The sequence below is a fragment of the Tarenaya hassleriana genome, unplaced genomic scaffold (assembly GCF_000463585.1).
Source record: "Tarenaya hassleriana unplaced genomic scaffold, ASM46358v1 Cleome50, whole genome shotgun sequence".
NCBI classification, from domain to species: Eukaryota; Viridiplantae; Streptophyta; class Magnoliopsida; order Brassicales; family Cleomaceae; genus Tarenaya; species Tarenaya hassleriana.
In genome coordinates, this window is record NW_010967708.1 from 576,574 (window position 1) to 602,071 (window position 25,498).

The 25,498-nt window shown below is 35.3% G+C and overlaps 3 protein-coding genes across 3 annotated transcripts in view; 2 read left to right on the top strand and 1 right to left on the bottom strand.

Moving 5' to 3' along the window:
- Window positions 1–2,389, top strand: part of LOC104827511 — a 4,006-nt gene extending 1,617 nt beyond the window's left edge. The window contains exons 6-12 of the mRNA XM_010560690.2: window positions 308–384; window positions 731–774; window positions 877–918; window positions 1,168–1,227; window positions 1,323–1,390; window positions 1,914–1,971; window positions 2,072–2,389. Of these exons, the coding sequence (XP_010558992.1) occupies window positions 308–384; window positions 731–774; window positions 877–918; window positions 1,168–1,227; window positions 1,323–1,390; window positions 1,914–1,971; window positions 2,072–2,164 (442 nt within the window). The 3' untranslated portion in view covers window positions 2,165–2,389. The remainder of the gene's footprint in view (window positions 1–307; window positions 385–730; window positions 775–876; window positions 919–1,167; window positions 1,228–1,322; window positions 1,391–1,913; window positions 1,972–2,071) is intronic.
- A 6,726-nt stretch (window positions 2,390–9,115) lies between these two features.
- LOC104827512 lies at window positions 9,116–16,941 on the bottom strand. Its single transcript, XM_010560691.2, is given in 17 exon segments — window positions 9,116–9,586; window positions 9,758–9,989; window positions 10,112–10,158; window positions 10,793–10,965; window positions 11,048–11,125; window positions 11,585–11,650; window positions 11,909–11,981; window positions 12,102–12,141; window positions 12,347–12,419; window positions 12,731–12,862; window positions 13,121–13,272; window positions 13,274–13,957; window positions 14,045–14,138; window positions 14,493–14,530; window positions 14,661–14,775; window positions 15,118–15,300; window positions 16,639–16,941. Coding segments are annotated over 16 exon segments (2,523 nt in total). The 5' UTR covers window positions 15,297–15,300; window positions 16,639–16,941; the 3' UTR covers window positions 9,116–9,239.
- A 6,657-nt stretch (window positions 16,942–23,598) lies between these two features.
- LOC104827521 lies at window positions 23,599–24,123 on the top strand. Its single transcript, XM_010560700.1, has one exon. The coding sequence runs from the start codon at window positions 23,599–23,601 to the stop codon at window positions 24,121–24,123; it is 525 nt and encodes a 174-aa protein (XP_010559002.1).
- The last annotated feature ends 1,375 nt before the right edge of the window (window positions 24,124–25,498 follow it).

Below are 25,498 nucleotides of genomic sequence, written 5' to 3' on the forward strand. Positions count from 1 at the left end.
CCCTACATGGTTTGGCTTCTTTTCTAACAAATTCCTGCTTCTGCTCTTCCCATGGTCTGACCACACAAGCATTGTCAGAGTTCTGAACTATCTCATCTAATCTCATCTAACAGTTCAGAGTCGTGATGTGCTGGATCTCATTAATTTGTTTCATGAAGACATCTAAAATTGCTGAATCTTTTGAACTTGGAAGTTTTGGATATATAGCTCTTATTTGGTTTTAAATTTAAGTGCCTCATTTGAGTTCGAGTCCACCACCACCTCCTTCATCAGCATGCAAGAACTTTTGATATATCTGTGTTTGAATTATACAGGTTGACCCAAACACAGGAGTTGCCATGTATGAATCAGACGAAATCATCAAGTATCTGACCGAGAAATACGGTAGTTCTGCTGATCTCCTCGTCTGCTTCTCTTGTTGCTGATCCCTTTGTGACAATTGGCTGCGAATAGCAGTCTTTTAATTGTTTCATGTAGCGATATTTTAGAATAAAAATCCTAGGGGACAAGGTATAGAACCAGGAAGAATGTGTGAAACAGCCAGATTTAGAATCTATTCACTAACAGTTGGTTTTAAACATAGTTGTGACACTATATAACTTTCCTCAAATAGCCAGTTGTGGACAGCTTGTGACACTACTTTACCCGTCTTGTTTTATTCTGGTGCAAGAAAATTTTTAATTGTGGACAGCTTGTTGAAGCATCTGCTCTTATTTGTTAAATTTTGCAGGAGATGGAAATGTTCCTTTAAGTCTGTCACTTGGCCCCTTAACGGTTGTCTTTCTTTTTCTTTGCTGCTGATTATTTCCATGCTCCACGAGCCAAGGCTATAGATAGCTTTTTCATTTTAACTTCTCCAATATTACTTTGTTGCAGACTATAACAGCAGGCCTTTCAGCAATTGGTCGTATAGGAAAGGTGAGAAAGGTTTCATTTTTTTTCTTCAATTATACGGCATATTATCTCTAGAGTCAGTTGAAGAGTTTAATTGAGCTCTTTGGAGTATCAAATGAGTTGTAAGTATCATCGAACATATGGAAACTCTGATTCCTGATTAAAATGTTTATATTCATTGTATCTTATGAATTCTCTATTGATATTTCTTGTTCAATATTTGAGAAAGAAGCGGGATTTTCCTGTCATGTAAAAATCTTGTGTTCCATGCAGGGCAGCTCTTACGTTCCATCAAAGCTACCACCCAAGCCGCTTGAACTATGGGCATACGAGGTTTGTTCCGTTGGAAATATCAAAACCAAATCTTTAGCATAATAACTATGATACATAATATGATTTGATTTTCTCATAGCATGATATGCTTGCAGGGTTCCCCATTCTGCAAGCTTGTGCGTGAGGTACTTGTTGAACTGGAGTTACCTCACATTCAACGCAGGTATAGCAAAATTTTTACCCTTTTTAGGTTTTTACTGCATAGAACATCAATAAACTTAAGACCTCTGAACATATTTTGATATGGGTACTCCTCTTCAGCCACGGCACTTTGCATATGTACCATGCAGTATCATGGTGTAGAGACCGTTTATGGTATGTGAGCAAGGAAATGAGGCTTAATATCCGGTATTAGCCAACCTGCCGACGCCACTAGATGATGTCTTTGAACTTGTTTGATCAACCTCTTTCCAACTTTTTGGGGCTTTTTCTTGTGAATGAACTAAGGATGATGGGTAGAACCTTGATACCTTGGAAACTTGTAGATTTTACTGAATATAGCAAGTTCTTGATGTTGTGGATTTGCCTTACTACATCCAAACACCCCTTTGAGGGTTTTGGTGAAATTCCCTTTGGTTACTAACTACATCTTTGCATCTTTCCTCCAACCAAAGGAACGGATTTACCAACAAAAGCACATCGTAATCTATCGATCTTTACGTCTTCTTTATCTATTCTTTCATCAGCTGTGCCCGAGGCAGCCTCAAGCGGCAAACGTTGTACAAGAAAGCTGGACACTTTCAGGTCGTTTTTAGATTTTAGACACATACATTTGGCTCCTCTCCAAAACTTTGTCAAGGGTTTTTTTTAAACACTGATGGAGTGGTTTTTGTTATTCAAACAGGTTCCCTACCTAGAAGATCCAAACACTGGTGTCCAAATGTTTGAGAGTGCAGACATCATAGAGTATCTCAAAGCAACTTATGCTTCTGCCTAAATCTCATCCTCAGGATAGGCGGATATACATACAACCATGTGTGTGTAGAGTTACAGTGTTGTTGAATATAGATATGTACCTGGCACTCTGAGCCAACTTACATTTATAGATGTCAAAATAGGTCAACCAACAATAATAATAAAAATAAATGGGTTGTTATAAATAAATGGTGGAGTTCACGGTTATTGTTCAACCGTCAAGTACTATTCAGCCTTCGAGGTATTATTCAGTTGAGTACTGTTCACAAATACATATAGATGAACAATAACTTTGATTTTCTTTAAATGGGTCATTTCATTCTTTCATTTATACACAATTCAAAGAAAGAAAAATTAGTGAAATCTTGTTTTCAAATCTCTCAAACGATCGATTTCGATTTCTAATTAACGATCTAATTCTCGAATCTTCTATATTTTTTCGTTTTTCACAACATGAGTTAGTTTATTGGTTTATTTTTGTTAGATGTTAAAATAGATTTCAGCCCATTTGGATTATGGTTTTAGTGGGTTGATCCATTTAATTTAGTGCATTAAACTCATTACATATTTTAAAACTTAGATCGTTATATATATACACATATATAGATATACATATATGTAGTACACGTATATATATATACACATATATACATGCATATATATATATATACATGCATACATAGACACATGGGCGGATCTAGGTTAGGAGGGGTGGGGGCACAGGCCCCCATTCTAATTAAAAAAACAAGTAATTATTAGGTAAATTTTGTAAGATTATGAAAAAAATTTACCCTATGCCCCCATAAAAATAGCATTTGATTCTATAAAATAATATATATAAAATTAATGCCCCCATTTATATTTTTTTCTAAATCCGCCGCTGCATAGACATATATATATATTTATATATATATATATATGTTTAGATGTGTGTATATGTACATAAATATATGTGTGTATATATGCATACATCTATATATACACACATTATATGTGTTTATATGCATGTGTAGTGGCAGATCCACTTTATATGGTGTGGGGGCACAGATCCCTTAATCAATTAAAAAAATTATCAATTTTATTTGTAAATTTATAAAATTATAGAAAAAAAAATGTTAAATGCCCCATTAAAATAAAAATTGTTTAGGTAAAATCATCTTATATATAAAAGTACAGCCAGTTAAAGAGGATTTGACACGTGTCCAATTTGTTTTAAATCTACCTGCATTTTTCTTATCCTTTACGAAATGCTTTTTATCGAAAATCATTGCAGTCTTTTTTACATAATACATTAAACAATTCTATATTTCATTTTTTTACCATATTAATAAAACTATGCGATATACTTTTGAAACCGTTTTTTTATTAAATGTGTCGATTTATATATATATATATATATAAATCATAATACAATATTTACCAAAACATCAAATATGTCATTGTGTTTGGTTATAATTATTGAAATAATAGTAAACTAATATATCTGTTTTTCTTTAATTAAATATATCAATTCTTTTTTTTGAAAAATATGAAGTTAATTTGGTAAAACATGGAATATGTAGTTAGATAGAATATAGTTAACCGGGGAAGTCATATATAATGTGATATGATTATATTAGAAATTATGACAGAAAATGGATTGAAAAAACAAGATTTTTCTAAGATTTGCAAATAAATATGTAAATTCCAATATTCAAATGTATTTATTTTAGTATAATTCCATATTCAACGTAGTCAATGTTCATATTCTTTCTAAATCATCATCATCATCATCATATATATAAAATTAAAGTACACGTGTCTTCAATAGTAATAAATTAAAAGTAGAAATATATGTATTCAATCATTCCATTAATAGACATAACTTGGTCAAAATATTTTTTATAATTTCGGTAAACATTTATTGTAATTCTCTCTCATTCATCAAAATTAGTCTACATACATTTAATCAATTATTCTCCTAATTTTTCTAATTACACACATTCCAACCATTCTATTTCCAATGTTCAATGTCTTTGAAATATATTTGTTTTGGTATCATTTATGTTCAGAACTTTCATATTCTCTCAATATAAATAATCATCAAGTCGAGCTCATATCTCAACTATCCAAGTCTAGCTTTTTTTATGTTCCGTCATTTTTTTTTCTTCATAAGGTTAGTCTCTTAAACCTTTCTTCATATTAAAGTGATTGTCGATTATTTTAAAAGACATGCCAAATATATATATATATATATATATATATATATATATATATATGTATGCGTGTAGTTTTGAGAAATTTAGATTTTATTATTATACCCGTAATTTTGTTTACTTTGAGATACTCGGTACAAAATCTGATTTTGCATAGGGTTTACGAATGTTATTATTAAACCTTTCTGCATAGGGTTTACGAATGTAGTGATACGACTCGAATATTCTCAGGCGAGTAGCGATTGGTAAAAATAATTTGTTATCTATCTCATAATCATAACCATTGTTAGCAGATGAAGTTCAATGTTTTTTGGAAATCTCTACATGTCGATACAGAAGGTAAAGTTATGTTTTGATTTTATAAAGTGTTATATTTTTAATATTCTGCAAACTATATGGTTACGTAGTCAAAGAAGGAAAAAACATTGGTGATAATAAAGAGAATGAATGAAGAGAGGAGAAGGATGAATAAAACCATAGGTTTCCGAAGATGCCGAGGTGAAGACATTAATGCATTGTGTCTTTAGAGTATCCCGGAGATGACACTCTCTATTTTTTCTTTTTTCTCTTTGTTTAATTATTTAATTCTCATACACTCTCTTTTTCTTTTTTCTTTCTAGGCGTGATACAATGAATTGTCGAATTATTCTAAAAATATACTTTGGTTGTGATTCAAAAATTAGAAAAAATATATGAGTTTTAGTTTGGATTTACATATAGTATATAACTAAAATTATAATATATATTTTGGATGTCTTTGATCTTTCATATGATTTAATATATAACGTATAAAATATTTTGGTAGTTTATTTTTTATGTGAATTGTGTTTTGAAAATCATAGTGGTATTTTTACTATATCACTATATGTGTCTTTGCAGTTGAAGAATATTAATAAGTTAATTAATTAATTTTGCATTCATCAAACCTAATACAAATGAAATATCATATATGAATTCGTTAATCTTTAATCTTTAATTTATAAATTAAAGAGAAATAATAAATGAGCTGAGAAATTAGATTTTACGAATGTTATCATTGGAACATTAATCTTTAATTTATAATCATTAAGTGGTCCCTTTTCAATTTGTAGTAAATACTAACACAAATTAGAATAATGAAATTGGACATTTATAAATTATAACAAGTAAGCACTTATTAAACAGATAAACCCATCCGATTTTATTTGATTGGGATTTCAATGAACCGGGTAGACTTTTTTTTTTAATCTCATTAGATAGATAAATCAAGTTTAAAAATATAAATTCCGACATGACAAAAACAGAAGAAAATGGTCTGTGAACACTTGGAAAGAAATGTAAAGAAGAATAAAAAAGAATCGAATTTGTATCGCTACGCATTAGGTTAAGAGGCTGTGGAGACAACTGTAGAAGTATTTCTATCGCCGTTGATATAGGATCCTTTTTGGAGAAATTGTTTTTTTTTTTCCTCCGATGAATCCAAGATGACTTTCTTTCTCACTCAGGTGAATGAGTCAATATACCTGACAGATTCGTTATATATATATATATATATATATATATATATATATTAGATTTCAAGAATTAGTGATTTAAAATTCAACTATAAAACTAAGTTTATAAAAAAATATTATATTATATATAAGTGCGAAAGAAAATGTATACCTAAACAATTTTAAAAATATACTTAATACTCTTATTATTTAGATAGTAATTTTAAGGATTTGATTTTATAAAAAAAATAGATTTCCAAATAAGAAAACTCGATCCTGATTTTAAAGAATTTCCAGTCACGAAAAGTCGATCCCGATTTTTAGAAGAATAAAAAAGATAAATTGTGTAAAGATATTCTAGATATCCGTGAGATTTTGTTTTGAAACAAAGATTTATCGATCGGGTTTTAAAATACATACTCTAAATAAAATATCAAACGGATTAAATCATATGAGACGATAATAGAACTGATTCTATGAAGAACTAAGCCAACTTTTGCATCATAGAATAATAGATGTTGTGACGAGTCGGAAAAAATTAGATAAAACAAATTGACATGATAAGAAACAAATTTAATAAAATAGATATCAAATTAAATAAAAATATCTAACTATCACAAAATCTTAATTTTTTACATTTTAGAATAAACGTGGCTAAATCTTAGATTATAATAAATATAATTTCTTACACGATAATGAAACAAATAAAAGATTCACATGATTAGTGTTGTATCTCATGAACTATTTTAATTAAATAAATATTTATAAAATTTAAATATTCATAACATTATATAAATTTAATATTATACCAATATTTGTATAATGTTTATTAAAATTAATAGATTATTATTATTATTATATTTCTAACATAAACTAAAATCTACATTTTAAAAAAATAACGTTTTAATTTAATTATGTTATAAATTTAAAAACAAAATATTTTATATTTAATTTTAAAGCTAATAAAATTATTTAAAATCTTTGTTTATTTTTAATTCGTGTGATATATACGGGTGAATACAGTGGTTTTATAATGTAGAAGTTGTGTCAAATCTTTTTCGAAAAAAATACATCATCCCATTATCTTAACACTTTAAAAAAACTTATTTTAATTTAACAATATAAAAATGTTTTAGTTCAATTTTTTTAAAATATTTCTTTCTAAGAATCCTATTTCAACCCTTAATTTTATATTATAATATACGAAAATATAAACATAAATGTTATTCTCAATCATTTTTTTGAAAAAAAAATACCATTACCTCAATATTTTTATAAACTATTTATCATTTTTATTTAAGATATAAAATATAATCTATTAAAATTTAAAATTCTTTTTTTTTACAAATAATGTGTATTTGTAGTCCGCGCGATGCGCGCAGGTTTAAAACCTAGTATATATAAAATTATTGCCCTTTTTCATCACTTTCTCTAGGTACACCACTCTGCATGTGTATATGTATGTGTTTGTAATCCAAACTAGACAGGACACAACTCAAACCGGTAGATTTGAAGGGTTAGAAGCTCATATCATGGTATGATGTTACAAGAGGGATGAAGGATTTCAAAGCTTTAGGCTTTATGGTCAATGTGAAGTGAAAATGAATGTTTAGTGTTGGGGTTCTTGATGAGTTGGATTGTAAAATACGAATATCTTCATCAATGTGAAAAATAAAATGATTCGTGTTGGATTTTAAGAAGAGATAACTACCATTATACCGATTTTTCTGCACCCATTTTGAGGTACATAGAATTTTGAAGTTGCGGTTTAATAACCGAAATTTGTATAAAAACATTTTTGCTAATCATATATAATATTCACATTTTACCAAAACGAAACGTGAAAACTTTTAAATAAGGCACGAATATATTGTACTAGGTTTGTACGTTGTGGTCCATTTTGGATTTTTTTTAATGATTTTGTAATCTATGTATTTTGTTATATAGTTTTAGTTGAAATTGACATGATGAATTCCTCACATGTGGACAAGATATGGAGGTGGAAAAAAGGTCCCATAATTTTTACTCTTCACAACGAAGGGTTTTCAACGTTAAAAAAAATCGGTGTCTCGTTTGATTTCACTGTCATTGTAATAGGTATTGTCATGCTAACATAGGGTTCGACTGGTTGTACCGCAGCGGTTGCGGTTGCGGGTGGCAGCGTTTTCAAAACGTTTGATAGCGATTATAAATGATTAGTACTGACTGGTTGAGAAGTTGTTGTTAGTAGCGATTGCGGGTGGGTGCAGTTAGAAGTGAATGGTTCATTACGGTTGCGGTTGCGTTTTGATATAAATTGTCAAAAAAAATATTATTTTTATAATAGTTTTAATTAAATTTTTCGTATCATTTTATTTACTAAATTTATAATAATTAAATAATAAATTTAAAATAAAAATATTATCAATTTAATTTATTTTCAAGTAAAAAAATAATTTTATTATAAAAATTATTAAAAATAATCATTATTAAACCTAAAAATTATACTATTGTATTTTTTTTATTAAAATATAATACTAAAAAATAATATCAAATCATAACACTAAACAAAATCATCACCAATATATATATTAATGTTTTATATAATTTCTAATAAAAATATTTTAGTTTTTTTGTCAAAACGCCGAAAACCGCTACCAAAACGCAAGTTGGAAGCTGCGATTAGAAAACACAAGTTTGGTTACAGTTGCGGTTGGTTGCGGTTCAACCAGTCAGTTTTTCAATCGCCCGCAACCGCCAGAAATCGCAACCACTCCGTTTGCGGGTGGCGGCGGTGCAACCAGTCGGCCCCATAATATAATTAACAAACCGCATCTCAAAGACATGATATTTTTAATTGTTCATGTGTTTTCTTTTGATTCGGCAATGTGTTGGATTTGACCTATGCATTCACCAAAACCTCTTTCTGATAAAATAAAATCGAAATCTAATCCATTCGAAAGAAAAGGCTACAAAAATGGATCTCTCCACATAGTCAGCAATGCAATTCCTAAGGTTTTCTTTATAAATATTTTATCAATAAAAATCAAAATCAAATCAAACCAAATTTAATATGTAAAAAACGAATAGTTATAATTTTTCTGAAAATAAAATATCCAAACTTGGAGAGCCGAAATCTGAATAAACGCACAATCGAGGTTTGTTTTTTGGGTGAAAGTAACATAGTTAATGGTTTCTTTTTGTTTGTCCCTAGATTTTTCTAAATCATAAATATCTTTTTACCATATGTAACGGTATATTATTTATTGTTTCATTTTTTCTGAGTTGAAGATATTTCTCATTTAATATTAGATAGTTATAGCAAACTATGTGAATTAATAACATTCAATCAACAATAAGACTAATTATTCCAAAAAATAAATTAGATTGTCATTTCACCTAAAAACACTGATAACTACCTACACCCTAATGGTTAATGTCCCTAACGTTTTTACCGTTTTGTCCTAAACGGCAAAGCAATCTCTTGACACCGTACGATTCCGGCAGCTCCGCCGTAGCAAAGCCATCTCTCGCTGCCTTTGTTAGTATTCCACCGTACCCGATGCATCGCTACCATCCTTGGCGGAAACCCTTCTGCTTCGTTCTCCCGTCGTTTTTCTTCTTTCCCAACTTCGTTTTCTCGAGCTTCATCCACGCAGACGAGTGCTTGCTTGTTGTTTTCGTCTTCATCTTTCGCTGTGTTTTTGTGTTTCGAAGCTTTGCTGTTTCGGTGCGAGGAAGTTGATGGCGTACCCTCGGGATCGGTCTCTGAATTTGGATCCTCGGGGAATTCAAGAGCTGTAAAAACATAAAGAATACATCAGCGCGATGGAGATAACAATGATCGGAGATTACAAAAATCATAATGGGCACGAGAACCTGAAATTTCGAGTTCTCGTAATGGTATAGAACTCGCAGAAGTTAAATCTTTATCAAAGAGTTAAATGTCAAGGGATCGTTTTCGCTTACCTAATGGCTGAATGTCTTGCAATGAAGAGGAAGCTCTTTTACTTGACTCGCTCAAGAGGCTTCTGAGGCATTTCGGGTTTTCACCTGATTCCTTAACTGTTTTCTTTAAGGTTACGGGCTTGTCGGGCAGCGGAGTATGGACCGTAAAGACCGAATTTTCCATAGTCGAGAATCCACAGAGAAAGTGTGGGGCCCGATGTCTTGAGTCTTTTTCCACTGCTTTGCCAGTAAGCTGTTTTCCGACAAGAAACAGCAAAGTCATACGAGGAGAAGAAGCTAAGGGCAAAGACTTTTAATAAATGACTTCACTAGAAATCGAAAAGAAAACGAGTTCATGGCTCTCTAAATACAGACCTGGAAATGAAGAACAGCTCCATCTGCACTGCAATACGCTGCTATGCCTATAATCGTACGGAACTTGAGACAGTAAGCAGATGAAACTTATCCTTGAAAAATATTCGACATAAAAAGATGGACACTTGTTGAATTATTCTCATTTTCATGTTAAAGCCGTATTTCCAAGTTTCAATTATGTTATTTCTTTTTCTTTTTTACGAGTGATGTAACTCTACATAAGGAATATCCCTCTTATATAGTAAAATCGTCATAGAGTTGATCAAACAAAGGGAGGTAGAACACACTTGGAACTGTGCTCAGATCCCCACATTCCATAAATGCGAGAAAACTATACCGTTAGAAATAGGGGTGGCCAATTTGGTTAATAACCGAATAGAATCCAATATAAAAATTGAATGTTATGAATATTCTTAAACCAAAACACCGAACCCGAACCAAATCGAACGCAATAAAAAAATAACCGAAAACTAAAACTTTTTTTTGGAAACGAGTTTTTATCAACTCGATTAGAACCGGACAAAACCTAACATAGTTCAGTATAAAACCTGAATGGTTATAGTTTCTTTAAAACCGAAATAACCGAACCTGAATATAATCGAGTCAGAACTCGAAATGACCACCCCTAGATAGAAACCATCAGGGTGCTGCAAGTTACGAGTCATGAAGGAACTAACGTACCTGTGAGTGGTGATACTTGAACGTTCCAAATAGGAGACGACGAACAGTTATAAACGCTGAGCCCTTGTTGTTTCGTACCCGGAAAAGGTTTTCCCGTCGCTGCAACATCATATGCAGCTTTCACCAAGCTGATGATTCTTATCGTTCCATCGTCAAAAGATAATAAGACGCACCTGAAGTTAATGAAAAACCAGTTTTAGTGGTTACTGTGAAGACATGAAAATCATCTATAAAGTAGGAAGGTAGATTCGGTACCTCGGGTCCGATACCCAATTGAGACTATAAATAAACCTGGGTACCGGGTGCAAATCCCATAAAGGTCGGAATGGATCGCTGCAGAGAAAACCGCAAGTTTACTAGTTTAGTAAGCACATCGAGTAAACTTAAGAAAGCCTACTTAGTTTTAGGATGGACATTCGATTCTGTTAAGGACAAATCAAACCAATCCGAACTGAATAATATGTAATCGTAACCTAACAAAATCCGACATACAAACCAAATGGTTATCACCGAAAAACAGAACACGGGCCAAATAAAAAAAAACCCGGAAAACCGTATCTTTCTTTGGAATAAGAGCATTTTTATCGTTAAAAACCAAATCCAAAAAAAAAAATGGAACTGAATCTAATATAAAAACCGAATGGATATAGATTTTCTAAAACCAAAAAAAAAAGAAAATGAATGCGAATATAACTGTACCGAAAACCGAAGTGCCCATCCCTACTTTGCATCATGGTCGAAATGAACCAGAAAGAGACATATGACACTAAACAGTACGGCACAGATTTTTACCGTATGTCCCAAAACTTCACACCTCCATGACCAGCGGTAACTATCACGTTTGAACTCTCCTCGTCACTGAAAAGTCTCCAAGAAATGTGTCAACAGTTTCAATTCAACCTACTTTTTCGGTCACTTCATTGCATTATATGAAATGAAACAGAGGCCAATAGCGAGACATATATTGCATTGGAAGCCATAAGAATTGGAGCCATCCAAACTAATCTCTGGATTGTTTTTACCCCTTAATTACATAATATGGTACTTAGCTTCAAGTAGAATCGAAGAGAAAAACAACCCTCTCCAAATTTCATGTTAAGTAATTACAGCACTGACCTTTCAGCAGGAGCCCATGAAACGGACCTAATAGGAGAAGTATCCGCACTGAAGAAAAGCAGTGGTCTTGTTTCTGCAACGAAAACGCTTTAAAAAGTCAACAATTGACATAATTGATGAATCATTCTCAGCTTGAGAGTCTCAAGCCACCATTCCCAAAGGACAAAACAAATTGACCAACACCAGCTGACACCTTCTGAAGATTTAGTTGTAGAGAACTTCCAGATAGCAACCTGAAAGGAATTTATAGAAAAAAAAATGTTTTATTAATCAGTAGAAGTATTTCAGTTTACTGGAAGAGGAAGACCCAGATTCAATGCAATTAAGGAGTAAAATGACATTTTACATAAAACAAAAAACAGAAGAGGTCTTTACACCATTGGCAGTAATAAAAATATTCATATACAGCGATCAAAGAGTTAATAACAAGACCAGTACCGATCCATCATGGCATCCAGCCAGTAACAAATTAGAGTTCCCTGAAGTTGACCACTCAACCGTCAACGGAATGCTGTACAATAATAAGAGAACATCAATCAGCATATTCCCAACCACAGAAAACAATTGACGACATGAAGAACAGCAACTAAGTGTGCTATACCATCAAATTGGAAAAGGGTTTAAAAAGAAACTCTTTTTCACGTACGCTACAATAAAAAAGAAAATATACCAAAATATGGAAACATGTGAATCATTGCGTAGGAACTGTATTTTCATAGTGAATTCTATTTCCTGAGTAGTTGCAACACACTGCCCTGTAATAGTACATGTTCCTTTACAACAAGAATAGAAATATTATGGAGGAGAACAAATACTACAAACCTCTGTGTGTCACCACACTTCAACTTTGAACATCGGAAAACAGGAGACAGTTTCACAAAACGAGGATCAGTCTCAGGTTTGCTTGAAGATAAATATATAGTTGTCATTGCCTGAGGCATTGGAACCTCCCACCTACATCAAAGCATCATCACTATGCGTAGCATACATAGAATAAAGAAATTAAATTAATGCATACTACAGTATGGTTAGCGTGCATCATGTTCAAATACTCATGAAATGAAATATCTTACTCTGTTCAAAAACAGAGAAACAGCATTCAAGAAGCATCTGATTCTCATGAAGGAAAATACCAGCAAAAAGGACAATAATTAAGTAGACATAGAAAGCATAGAATAAAAATTGGAGAGAGAACCAAACTAGCTAGCTTACACTTCCAGAGCTCCATTCCCAAGCAAGACAGCCAAATAACCCATTATGTGCTTATTTTGAGAATCATACGCACTCAAGGGCCGCCATTTCATATCCCAGGCAACTTTCCCATTGTGAGCCAGGCATAAGACAACCCTCGGAAGAAAGAGCAGTGTCCTTGGAGATGTCCAAGGAATTTCTGTCTTGCACACTGCCAACAACCATAAGTTCCTCCTCAGTGGTATGATGAATTGCTTCTTCACTAATATCTGACTGCACGGGTCTGAAACCTTCCTCGGTAACAGCGGTTTTAGATCTCTTTCTTCTTACAGGAAGCTTGGTATTTGAATTTCCTGAAGACGCTACATTTCTAGAATCTTCACTTTCAACTTTATTTTTCGGTACTGAAATTTCTTGTGCACACTTCAAAGGAGGCTCTATAGCAAGGGGGGTAACTGACAGTCCAGGATATTGAACAGCGAGAGCTTGAATATGTTGGTCATCACCATGGGGCGTACAAATAATGTCACCGATAGCCTGCTTTCGAGGCCTTCCTCTCCGTTTCCTAGGCTCTGGTGTCTCCACTGGGTGTTTTCTGGGTCTGCCTCTTGGCCTTTTAGCTTTTACTGTTTCAACAGATTCATCTAGTGATTCTTTTCTAGGTCTTCCTCTTGGCTTTCCCGCTGTTGATTTGCCAGGTTTGGATTTTCCCTTCTGATTCTGCTCGGGAATAGAGACTATATCTTTCTCACAGCTCAGATTTAGAATGCACCATATCTGAATGATGCCCCTTCCTGTAAGTTGAGCACCTATCTTGTGAGTATAAGATTCAGGTGGATGAGCAGCAACAGCTAGAAACTGCACCAGACACAATGGATAACAATGAGACCCTAGCATATCCATTTCTCGACAGAAGAAAGAAAGTATAAAATATGACATAATCACCTCACATTTTGCTCGAGCATCTGGATTTCTGTGAGCTCTAGGACACCAGTCCAATGCCCATAAAGAACCTCCGACATACATCACGAAGTCCTTGCTGCATACATGTGAATAACCTGTAATCAGTGTTAAGGACAGATCCTAAAGTGAAAGAGACAAGGACAGGAGCATAAATATGTGCATACATCTGCAATGCTATAGGCTGTATAATACAAACTAAACCTTATAGCATGCTTCAACCACCCACACTATATGCTTGTTAATTGTCACAAGTTCGAGCAGCAGAAATACATAATCCTTGAGTTCCTTTCATCAGAATCTAGAAGCCTATCTAAACCACTTGTTGTACAGATTAATTGTATGCCTACTCTACCTCCTAGTGATATAGGGTTTTCGTCAAACAGCTTAAAATGATGAAAGCTCAAATCAAGTTTTAATCATTAGTCATTACCTGGATTCACAACTTGGTGACTCACCATGTATGTTCCCCTGCATCCACATGAAATTCAATTAGCAAAAGGGCATTGTATTCTAATCAATTGAAAGGAAGAAACTACACTGAAGGTACAAGTTCAAGTAAAAAAATAAATTTTTAGCTGCAAAGACATGAATGAAAGACCTTCTGAACAGTGGCTGATGAAAACTGAGGTAAGCTGATATCCTTTGGTTCAGGGATGTCCTTTCCGCCATAGAATCTAATAGTTCTTGGTTCATAATTAAAATACCTCCATTCCCTAATAAATGGTAAGTAGACGAGATAAAATATATGAGAATAACATCAGCAATAAGAATACCTGCATTAACAATTTGAGGAGGCTGTCTGACATAACTTAACAATCATAATAAAAAATCTGCTTTTTTTTGTAATGTTTACGTCGAATTTGAAAGGAAAAAGTAGAAGTCAAGAAGGAAGCTTTCTGTGTTTGTTACATCTCATAGGTTAGAACCCACAAATTGAACAGAATCTTAAGCCTTTTCAGAATAAGATTCTTTGCAAGCAAACTGGCTGCTGCATATACAAAGCAAAACCATGACAAAAGAATTTCATGCATACAAATAATTTTTCCCTTACACACCTCAAGAACGTGATTGATGATGACAGTCGATTGATCTCATTTTCATCGAAATCCGTACCCGTTTCATCACATAGATCAGCAATCCAGTTTATTTCCTTCAAATGGTTCTCATATGAATAATCAAACAATGACACAGAACTTCCCTCTTGGCCACTTCTTGAAGGTTCTTCGTCATCCATCCTCCTGGAAATGAAGCAGAAAATTATACTCCAATCAGAGAACAGAGAATTGCTATCATTTAAAACTCTTTTTTATCCATTCCACACACATCGCAATACATACTTTACAATGGTTCCTTGGTCATTATGATTGACGTAAAACCCATTCGTTTCACTCAGCACTCACTCAAGAAATTCGCAATTAATTCATGTACAAATGAGAGAATTGACTCAATTCAGCGCATAAAATTTCCGTGAATCTCGTGCAAAAAAAATCACCAAATCCTACATATTAAGAAACAAAACCAAACACACCCGCAGCAGATAACCAAATCAGACTTCATCAATGACGAACCAAGTCTAGACCAGAAACAAAAGCTAAACATGCTGTAGAGAACCTACACGCATTATGTAAAATAAATAAAAAAGAAAGAAAGAAAAGAAACCAATAGATAAATCCACATGCCACGTTTAACATAACCTGAAAGATCTAACAAAAGCAATTTCCTTTTGAAGTTAAAAACATGAAACTTATAAGGCTTCGGAGATCAACTCCTGTACTGATTCGGCTATGGATATTTCCCCCCACAACTGCAAGGTCTTTCAATAACGTTTAGTCACTGAATGACAGTCAAATCTCAAAGTTAGGACAAGAACAACAAAGCCATATCAAACCCAAACCCATTACGATAGTCATCAGTCAGCCAAAATAGGAGGGAAGAATAAGAACTTTCACAGCACTTTCCAGCTACAGCAGATGATAATCCATACTCCACACTCCCTAGCCCAATGGAAAAAATAAAATCGGCAAAAGAAGAGTGAAAGAGAAATACAGGATAGAAGAAAACCAAGTAATCACGCTCAGAGTATAAAACAAGTTGCTAATTTTGTGGCATTACCATTAAATTGTTGAAGATTCAAGCTCAGAGTAACACAGGACAGAAGAAAACCAAGTAAAAATTCACGAACTACCTTGAACAATGTGATATCCTTCGGAAGAGAACTAGAAGGGTCGCGTCGTATGGACAAGCCTCAATGGCTCAGAATACAAACAAGTGGGTAAATATGCAAGACTACTATTCTGAGAACAGCCGTCGACGAACAGAAGAACGGTTGAAAATCTAACTCAAATTACAATGCGTGAGAGAGAGAGAGAGATGACTGTGTTACAAGAAAAATCTCACTCAAATCTTAAAAACTCAACTGGGACGAGTAACTCATGAGTAACTGGGTACCTAATTCAAATCCCAAAATCTAATTCTGAAAAATTCGAATCCTAAAAACCCTGAATACCCAATTGAGATAAAATCTATAAGAGAGAAACAGGAAAAGAGAGAGGGGGAAAGGAAGTTTTTTTCCATACCTTACTCAGCAGCACGAAGGAGAAATCGGAAGTTTCAGAGAAAGCAGAATCCAAGAAAAACAGCAGTCCGATCCCGATACCGAAGAAAGTGATGATGAATGACCAGAATACAACCCACGATTTCTTCGAATCAGCGGAGAAATCAAATCATGCAGACTTCGCTTCTCCGATGAGCCACTGCCGCTGCAACACGCACACGGAGAGCAAGATACGAAACGAGAGATCGAACACGCGGAATCAGCAGCTTGGATCAGCCACAGAGAGGGAGAGAGGAGAGAGACGCCTTTTTTTGTGGGGGGTCGCCGCCGATGGCGATATTTAAAATGTTTAATGTTTCCTATTTTGTAAATCCCTCGAGATTGGGTCTTAATGGGCCAAACTATATATCGGTGCCCTAAGTCATCAATCATCCCACAAAACCCACTTTTCACTCGAATAATTTAATTACTCGGGGTACACTTTTTAAAATAATTTTATTTATAAAAATCTAGTAAGTATTAATGTTTCCGTTAAAACGTGTTTAAAATTTAAAGAAAAAACTTATGGTGGACTTACACTGTAGTAATTGTAAAATTCCAAAAGTGATAAGAAGAAAATATTGATAAGAAATATAAATTAAAAATTTGTACAGAAAAGTATTTCAATTATTTTATATGTAAAATTGTACTTTTTTTATAAATAAACGAAGTTAATTTTAATTTGTATTATATTTTTCTAATTAATATTTTTTAATTTTTTGTATTTTCGAAAATTCGTATATGGCCGATTGTTAACATTGTCATATGTCATAATTAAACTGATTTAACGATTGGGAATTCAAAATTTGTTAACTATCCAAATTCGAATTCGAATATCTCTAATATTACGAGACTCTACGCAATCTTAAACTTATTTGATCGAATACCCGACGTTTGAAGAAAGGCCAACTGAATCTACGGTGGATACAAAATTTCGGAGTTTCAAATACGATTCTAAAATACTAATATGAGACATAATCCAATATCATAATTCTGAAACCAAATATTATGAAACAAAATATAAACTTTCAAATTCACAGTTGGTCGTAGGTAGTTGAGAGAAGGACGGATGTAATTGGACCGAATGTTCAATATGAATACAAAAGAATAGGAAAAAATATCTGAAAATTCTTGTGTGACACCCGAAACCCGTGTTCCGCGAAAATCACGAGTTGCACCACATGGATAATAATAAAATAAATACAATTATCGAAAATACGGGGGATTTAAAAATTCTCAGTTTATATAATTATGCAGCAGAAACAAATACAAATGAGGTAGTGTAAATATCGAGAAATACAAAACTCGTAAAATGACACTACCAATCTTTTGAAAACAGGAGTCTGCGAAGCCTAAATCTTCTTGATCTTCATCTTCACACCCTTGGTGCCGCCGTGTCAGTCAAACGCCTCTCTTCTCACTGTCTCGAGCTGAAACGTTGCATAACAACGTCCTAAGCTATATGCTTAGTGTGTATTTCGTGTTAAACCCGAAGATCATACTCAAATTGCAAATGACCAAGCACAAACAATATTATACACATACTATATATGTATACACAACATATCATATAATGAATCCTAATTTCACCAACAATAACTCATGTAACAATCACAAACAGTCCGGATGACAAGTCATCGGACAACAACCGTCAAATCGTCTCTATGTGCATCACAGACATAGGATAGCATACGGATCTGATATCACCAGTCCAAGACATATACAAGTCATAGCTCGACTCATCGGGTCTATCAGTAACATTGGTACCGTCAAATCATCTCTACAGGTGCATCACACGCGTAGGTAAGGATCCCCATGTGCAACGTACAATCCCCTCTCTCTCCTCGGCCGAAACCGGAATAGTAAAAACACAACAATCCAGACCCAACACTTCATAAAAACATATCCCACCAACCATCCTCTCTGATATCGATGTCACCTCTCGATACCAGAGCACCAGGTGCCTCTTCCAGGCCACCACCGACTATATCGAGCGAAGTCAGTAATCAACTGACAACCTCTCACCGGCCATCCACCACGGAAAAGATCATCAGACACGAGCTCACGTCTTTCAGAGTGTTTCCGCATAACCTCATCGGGAGAATCTCTCAATCCCGAGTCACGAGTAAATATGTGCCAGTCTCTGGCAGAAATCACTCCCAAACCCGTTTCATAGCAAGTGGAATGTCGGCACGGTCACAGAGTAACTGCAAGATTTTCTCAACCCGTGATAGTCGAATCACTCAAGACTACCATATGCATCATCGGCTCCAAACTCTGCCCGTAGGCGATCAATCACAATCATGTCTCCTAAATATGAAACCCGACCCGGGTCGAAGATCATAAAGAGGAGATCTCAAACCACGCAATCATCGGGATATCACCTCAAACCCTGGCTACAAACACACGCTCGACTTTACCCCGATCCTCCGAAGTAATGTCTCACGCCATGCTAGCTACCTGGATCCCCAATCACAAGCATTCATACAAGAATCTCATTTTAATCATGCATACACATGTCTTTACTTATGGTTTTGGTATTCATTTTCATTTATATTTATTTTATTCTTTTATTCTTCGGTTCGATCAAATTGGATTCCCGCCATTCCGGAATATCAATTCAACTCGTTCCGAGGGTTTTACTTACCGTGAAAGGGATTCGTTCAAGTTTCGTAAGGTTCAGATAGGAAACAAGGTAAGGTCAATCGGGTATGGGGGTCGGTTGCATCGGATCTCGTTCGATCCGATGATACGAGACAAAACGGGGTGACAGAGACCTGGACCGGACGTCTGCACGTCCTGGACCAAACGGTCTGTACGTCCTGGACCGGACAGTCCACGTGGTCTGGTCCCGACGGTCTAGAAAACATGGACCGGACGGTCTGAGGGTTCCAGAACGGATGGTCCACACCCAGACCGGACAATCTGGACTTGTCTTCTTCCTCGCGACCCTGCAACGGACGGTCCTAGCCTGGATCGTTCGGTCTAGACGAACCAGGAACTTCGGGTTCTGATTTTTCGCACCAAACTCAACCATCTATAGTTCAAAACAATCTAGGGAACATCAGGAACTCAAATCTAAGCTCAAACATGCACGAAACGCACTCAAAACACACAAATCTCCATTTTCAATTTGATTATCATTTTTGAATTTAATTCGAAACACTCACCTGGGTCGTTTCTAAGCTCTGGGGTTTGTTGCTAAGGTTTCCTAGAGTCGATTCCTTGATTTTCCAGCCATTCTCCACGCAAATCGAGCTCCAATTCGGGGGTTTTCGGTCTGAACTCACAAGAACACAAGGGAGAGGGTGAGAGCGAGTTCTTGAGCGAGTGAGACAGAATGGGGGAGAGAGAGAAGCTCGTGTAGAAGAAGGTAGCCGCCCCTGGGTCAAGCAGGAGGTGTCACTTGCCGGTGAATCGAAGGAATTGCGGTGGTGACTCACCAGAACATAGGCGGCGCATGAAATCTGGGCCATCCTCGTCAGACCCGACGGTCTAACAACGCAGACCGGACGGTCTGCCTTACCCAGACCGGACGGTCTGACCTATTTTCGTCACTTTTCCTCGCTTGGTCCGGTCTAACATTTGAATTGGCTCAGCTAGGCTCGATTCTATGTTCTCGAGCCGTTTTTCGACACATAAACGGTCTTCTATGGTTTCGTGCGGAGAAGATAAACTCATAGGGCATTATATTCTGTCGGTCTAGCCGATATGCTTCTCCTTTCCTCTTCTTCGTTCGGCTCGGTTGTTTCATGCTAGACTGATTCATCTGAGCGACTTCATGTCATGGTCTATTCCTCGTTTGGTCCTATTAGCGAAATTTAAGGGCTTAACGCTCAATCATCTCATTTCTATTGATCAAGCGTAATTAATTTCGGTTTATATTTCTTTAATCCTTTTACCGAAATTTGGGGTGTTACATCCTGAACTTGTAATTTGGTGCAATATTAATTAATGAATTTGTAGGTGTGCTTATTTATTCCTGAACTTGCATTTTTTGATACAGAAATTCCTAAACTTATTTAACGGTTCTATAATCGTCCATACTATTAATTGTCCAAAGTAAAATTTAGGAACTATTGCGTTCAAAAATGCAAGTTTAGGAATTGTTGTGTTAAAAAATATCATTTAGGAATTAATGTGTTCAAAAATACAAGATTGAGAAATAAATAGGTGCACCTACAAATTAAGAAATTAATATATATCAAATTACAAATTAAAGAATTTGCAAGTATTTTTTCGAAAAAAATATAACAAAATACGTTCATATAAGAAAACCATATATTCATAAAGTGTAGCGTTCTCTCTAGGTGTTGTAAAAGCATTTGTGATTGCCTTTAGTCGATATATAGCCTTGCAATTAGATTGAAAGTGCGCATCATTAAAGTTTGTGTCTAAAGTTTATCCCAGCTAGTTCAGCCTCAACCCGATAAAAGCACGAAACAAATATGAACATCGTTCCTCAAAACTGGAATTCGCGAAAAACTACACACGAAGTCTACTAATTGAGATATGCAAAACACTAATCATGACAGCATCTAAAGAAAGCATATACGTAAAATGTAGTCGAAAAGAGCTACGCAAAATAGCGATAGTTCAATTTCGTCATAAACGTGATCAAAAGGGAGAGAAAACTCTACCAACTAGATTAAACTCAATCATCGAAGATGGAAAGGAAGGAGACATACCTCAGAAAATCAGGACTTACAGAAAGTTCTCGACGATGACTTGCTCTTCACCTTAGGGTTTCATATTGCTCAATCACAAGTAGGGGTGGGCGAACAGTTTTGTTCAGGTTAATCGGTTACAGTTAATTCAGATTTTTCTATTTTAAAATTTGAAAACTCAAAACCAAACGCTATTTAATTTTATTCCATTCGGATAGATTTGGTTCGATTTTATCTATTTACATGACTGCATTGTAGGCTCAAGAACAAAGGATGTTTATAAGAAAATAGGAGTCAATGGAAAAATCTGGATACAATAAAGTTGTTATAAAAAAACTCAAATGATCAATCTAGTTCCAATTCAAAACCCGAAGAAAAATAAAAGCTATATAGAATCTTACGAGCATTGTGATAAAAATAAAATGTCATTCACACTTCAAATATTGGAGGAGACCGGACATAAAGAATCGAAAATGTTACAAACTCGATAATTTTGAGAGAATTTGCAGAGAAATGAACAATCAGGGCATTGAAGCGCAGAAGGCTGAACCAAATGAAGCGGAGCAACTTGTGTGTATTGAGTGGAATGAGAATTATGTTATTCTTACTACACTCAATAGTATGGTGTATATGAGAGGACTTGCGTCAATGATGAATATTTTGAATTGACTAAGAACATGAAGAAATGTTGTGGTGTGGCCTGGTGGTTGGGTAGCACAAAGTGCTCCCACCTCATGTTCAAACCCCATTGGACCAAATTTAAAAAAAAAAAACACGAAGAAATGTGTTGAAGTATAAGAAAAAAACAAATAGAAGAAGTGGCATTTGTCGAAATAGTTATTGTTGATATACGAGGTATAACTTTTGTAGAATTTTATATGTGTTTGAGTGTTTGAATGGAAAAATAGGTTGGACAAAGAAGAGGGACGAGAATAATGAAGATTAAGGGGACTAAAGTCCCTTATTCGTGCTTACTTTTATTCAAAGTCTAAACTGAAATATATACATGCATGTGGTTTAACATGCAACGGTCAAATAAGCTACAATATAAAAATAAAACATTTGACAATAATGACAATATCCTTCTTTGGAATGTGGCGTTTCATTGTTTTTCTCGTGATACACCGTGCATGGCAAGTTGGTCTCTTCTTCAACATTCCCCCTCAAGATTAGTTTGGAGGAATGTCGAAGAACTAATCTTGTTGAGCATATGTCTCCATGTTCGTGTTCGATTCTCCTTCAAGTGTGTGATTGTTTCCCCTGATGGTTCCTTTGGTTTATCTGCCTTAACACATGTCATTTTCTGTATAAACTCAACAAAATTATTAGAAATCGCAAGGGAAGTCGTGACATCCCGTTTGATATGAAAATAAATTGAATTTAATATTGTAAGAACATGATTAATATCAAGTAAAAGTAAAAAGAGTGTTCTAATATGTTTAAACTTTACTAAACAATTTTTTGTATCAAATAATTTGGTAGAGAAGCATACGAGTGTTGGCACATGACATTCCCCCTCACTCGTGGATTTCTCGACATCATGAGACTTCGTGATTATTTGTTGTAGTTTCTGATCATTAACACTTAGACGACCAAATATATCGCTTGGAACACAAAAATCAAAAGATATGGGAGAGGAGAAGAAACTACAAACTCGGTTTTCTCTCCATGTAACGGAGATGCTCGGATTCTTTGTAATGTTCGGATTCGGAATGATGGCGAATGCGTGTGATGCCTCTTTTTCAGGATTCGATGCCTCCATTTTGGATCACAATGATATAGGTGATAGGGTTCGATGTAAATTATGTCACATGATCGGTTCGATTGGTGATAGGTGACTTGGTCATAGTTCACAGGACAATAGGTCACATGGCACCAGGGCAATAGGTCACATGAGAATTGGTCACGTGGTACCAAGACAATAGGTCACATGAGAATAGGTCACATGGTACTATGACACATGGTCACAGGTTCACAGGACAATAGGTCACATGGTACCAGGACAATTGGTCACAGGTCAGAGGAGAATAGGTCACATGGTACTATTTCACATTGTCACAGGTCACATGATCTGATGTATTTTATTGTTGTGCAGTTGTCATTTATGTACAAAATGGAAGACATTCAGTTCTCTCCTAAGATAAATACCAAGTGTTACCCGTCGGAGACAATAAAAAAAACTGAAAGACTTGTTAAGCCCTGAAGAATGGAGGTATTTCAGTCATGAGTCACAGTTTCAGCATCTGTTTCACATGCAATTTGATGGCACGCTGAAGATGGCTCCAGTAGCATTCCTGATAAACCATTGTGTCAATGCGGAGGATGAAAAGGAATTATGGTTTGTTCTAAATGGTGTGCCCATTAGATACTCCATCGTTGAACACGCTCTCATATCCGGATTGAAATGCGGTGAGTATCCGGTTGGATGGGAATATATAAGGAAAAGCCAGTTTAGAGTGAAGACTTTTGGAAATCGAAAGGTATCTAAGGAGAGTGTGATAAGACATCTCGAGAAGACGCCAACTCAAAGGGCTGCTGATAGGAAGAAACTGGCTGTTATCATGTTGCTCGGTGGAATACTGGATCATGGCACCACAGATGAGTTTATAAACCATGATTTGGTGGATATGGTGGATGATTTGGCTTTCTGTGAGAGATTTCCATGGGGACGCTACACATTTGATAGAATGATTGATCAAGTAAGAAAGAGTTTCGGAAGTGGAGGGCCGAAGAAGAAATGGCACTGTCGTGGGTTTATAATCCCTCTTATGGTAAGGGTTTTTCACTATGTGTATAAATGAAAAGTACCATTATTACATTGATTTGTTTTGGAATTTAATATGTACACAATATGGTACAGTTGCTTCCTTTCGAATGCATATCAAATTTGGATGCCAACGGGATGTACAAAGACGTCGAGGGAGCGGATCCGACGTGTCCCAGAATGTGCAAGAAGTCTGTCAAAGCAAATGTTAGATGGAGTTTCAAGACTGTTATAGACCAGATTGGCACTAAAGCAAAGGTACGCAGAAAATAGGACATGGTGTATTGGTCACAGGTTTCATGGTCACATGGTACCATAACCTATTTGGTCACATGGTAATATTTAACTCGGTCACATGGTACCATAACCTATTTGGTCACATGGTACTATTTAACTCGGTCACATGGTACCATAACCTATTTGGTCACATGGTACTATTTAACTGTCACATAATGCATATGGTAACAATAAGTCTCATCTATTTTTCAGGGAATTAAGAGCATTCTTAAGAAGGAAGCGACAGAAGAAGCTCTTCTTTTTTATCTAGAGGATCTCGATGGAAGTGAAGATCCAACGATTACAGTATGGATGCAATATCTTGAGAGGAATCCGGAGAACATATACTGGAAAAAAATTCATGAAATGGAAATTCGTTCCAGAAAATCTTCAAAGAAAAAGAAGAAGGGGAACAGTTTGGTAGATGAAGATGAAATAGAAGATGAGGGACGAGAAGAAAAAGAAGAAGAAGAACAAGAACAAGAGGTACAACAATGACAACAACAGCAAGAAAGAGTCATACCACCACAAGGGATACAAAAGGGAGCACAAAGAGTTCACGGAGTGTCAAGTCTCGAAGCACTAAAGACCGAATTGAAGGCCGATTTCAGGGCCGTGGCTAAAGCATCCGAGATGAGAATCATCGATGCTGTGAGAGGGCTTTTAAAGGAGGTTGGACTCCTTGGAAAAGAGGGATTTGTCCCAAGTCCCACAGTGCAGGAGAACCCGGTGATAGATCCGGTAGATAAGGACATATCCACGCCCAGGACCGACTCCGCGACGCCCAGGTCCACAGTGCAAGAGATCAGAAAAAGTCATGTTGCGAAAGAAAGAGTTGCGACAAGTCCTTTGATGTGTTCTGTCGGTACCGACGAATACTATGATCAAGATGTTGGACTTTTTGAATTAAGACCGAGAGATGTGACTCCATTGGAGTCAGAAAAAGAGAAGACAACTGCCCAGGAGGCATTGGTTACAGAGAAAGAACCGTCTCCTAAGGAGAAAGAAGCATCGAGCAAGGAGAAAGAGCCCTCGCCTAAAGAGGTTGATCTTTCTTCCATGGACGCAGAAGTAGGAAGTAAGTATTCAAACTTTGTCATTTGGTCACATTACTTGATCACATGAGATCATATTTA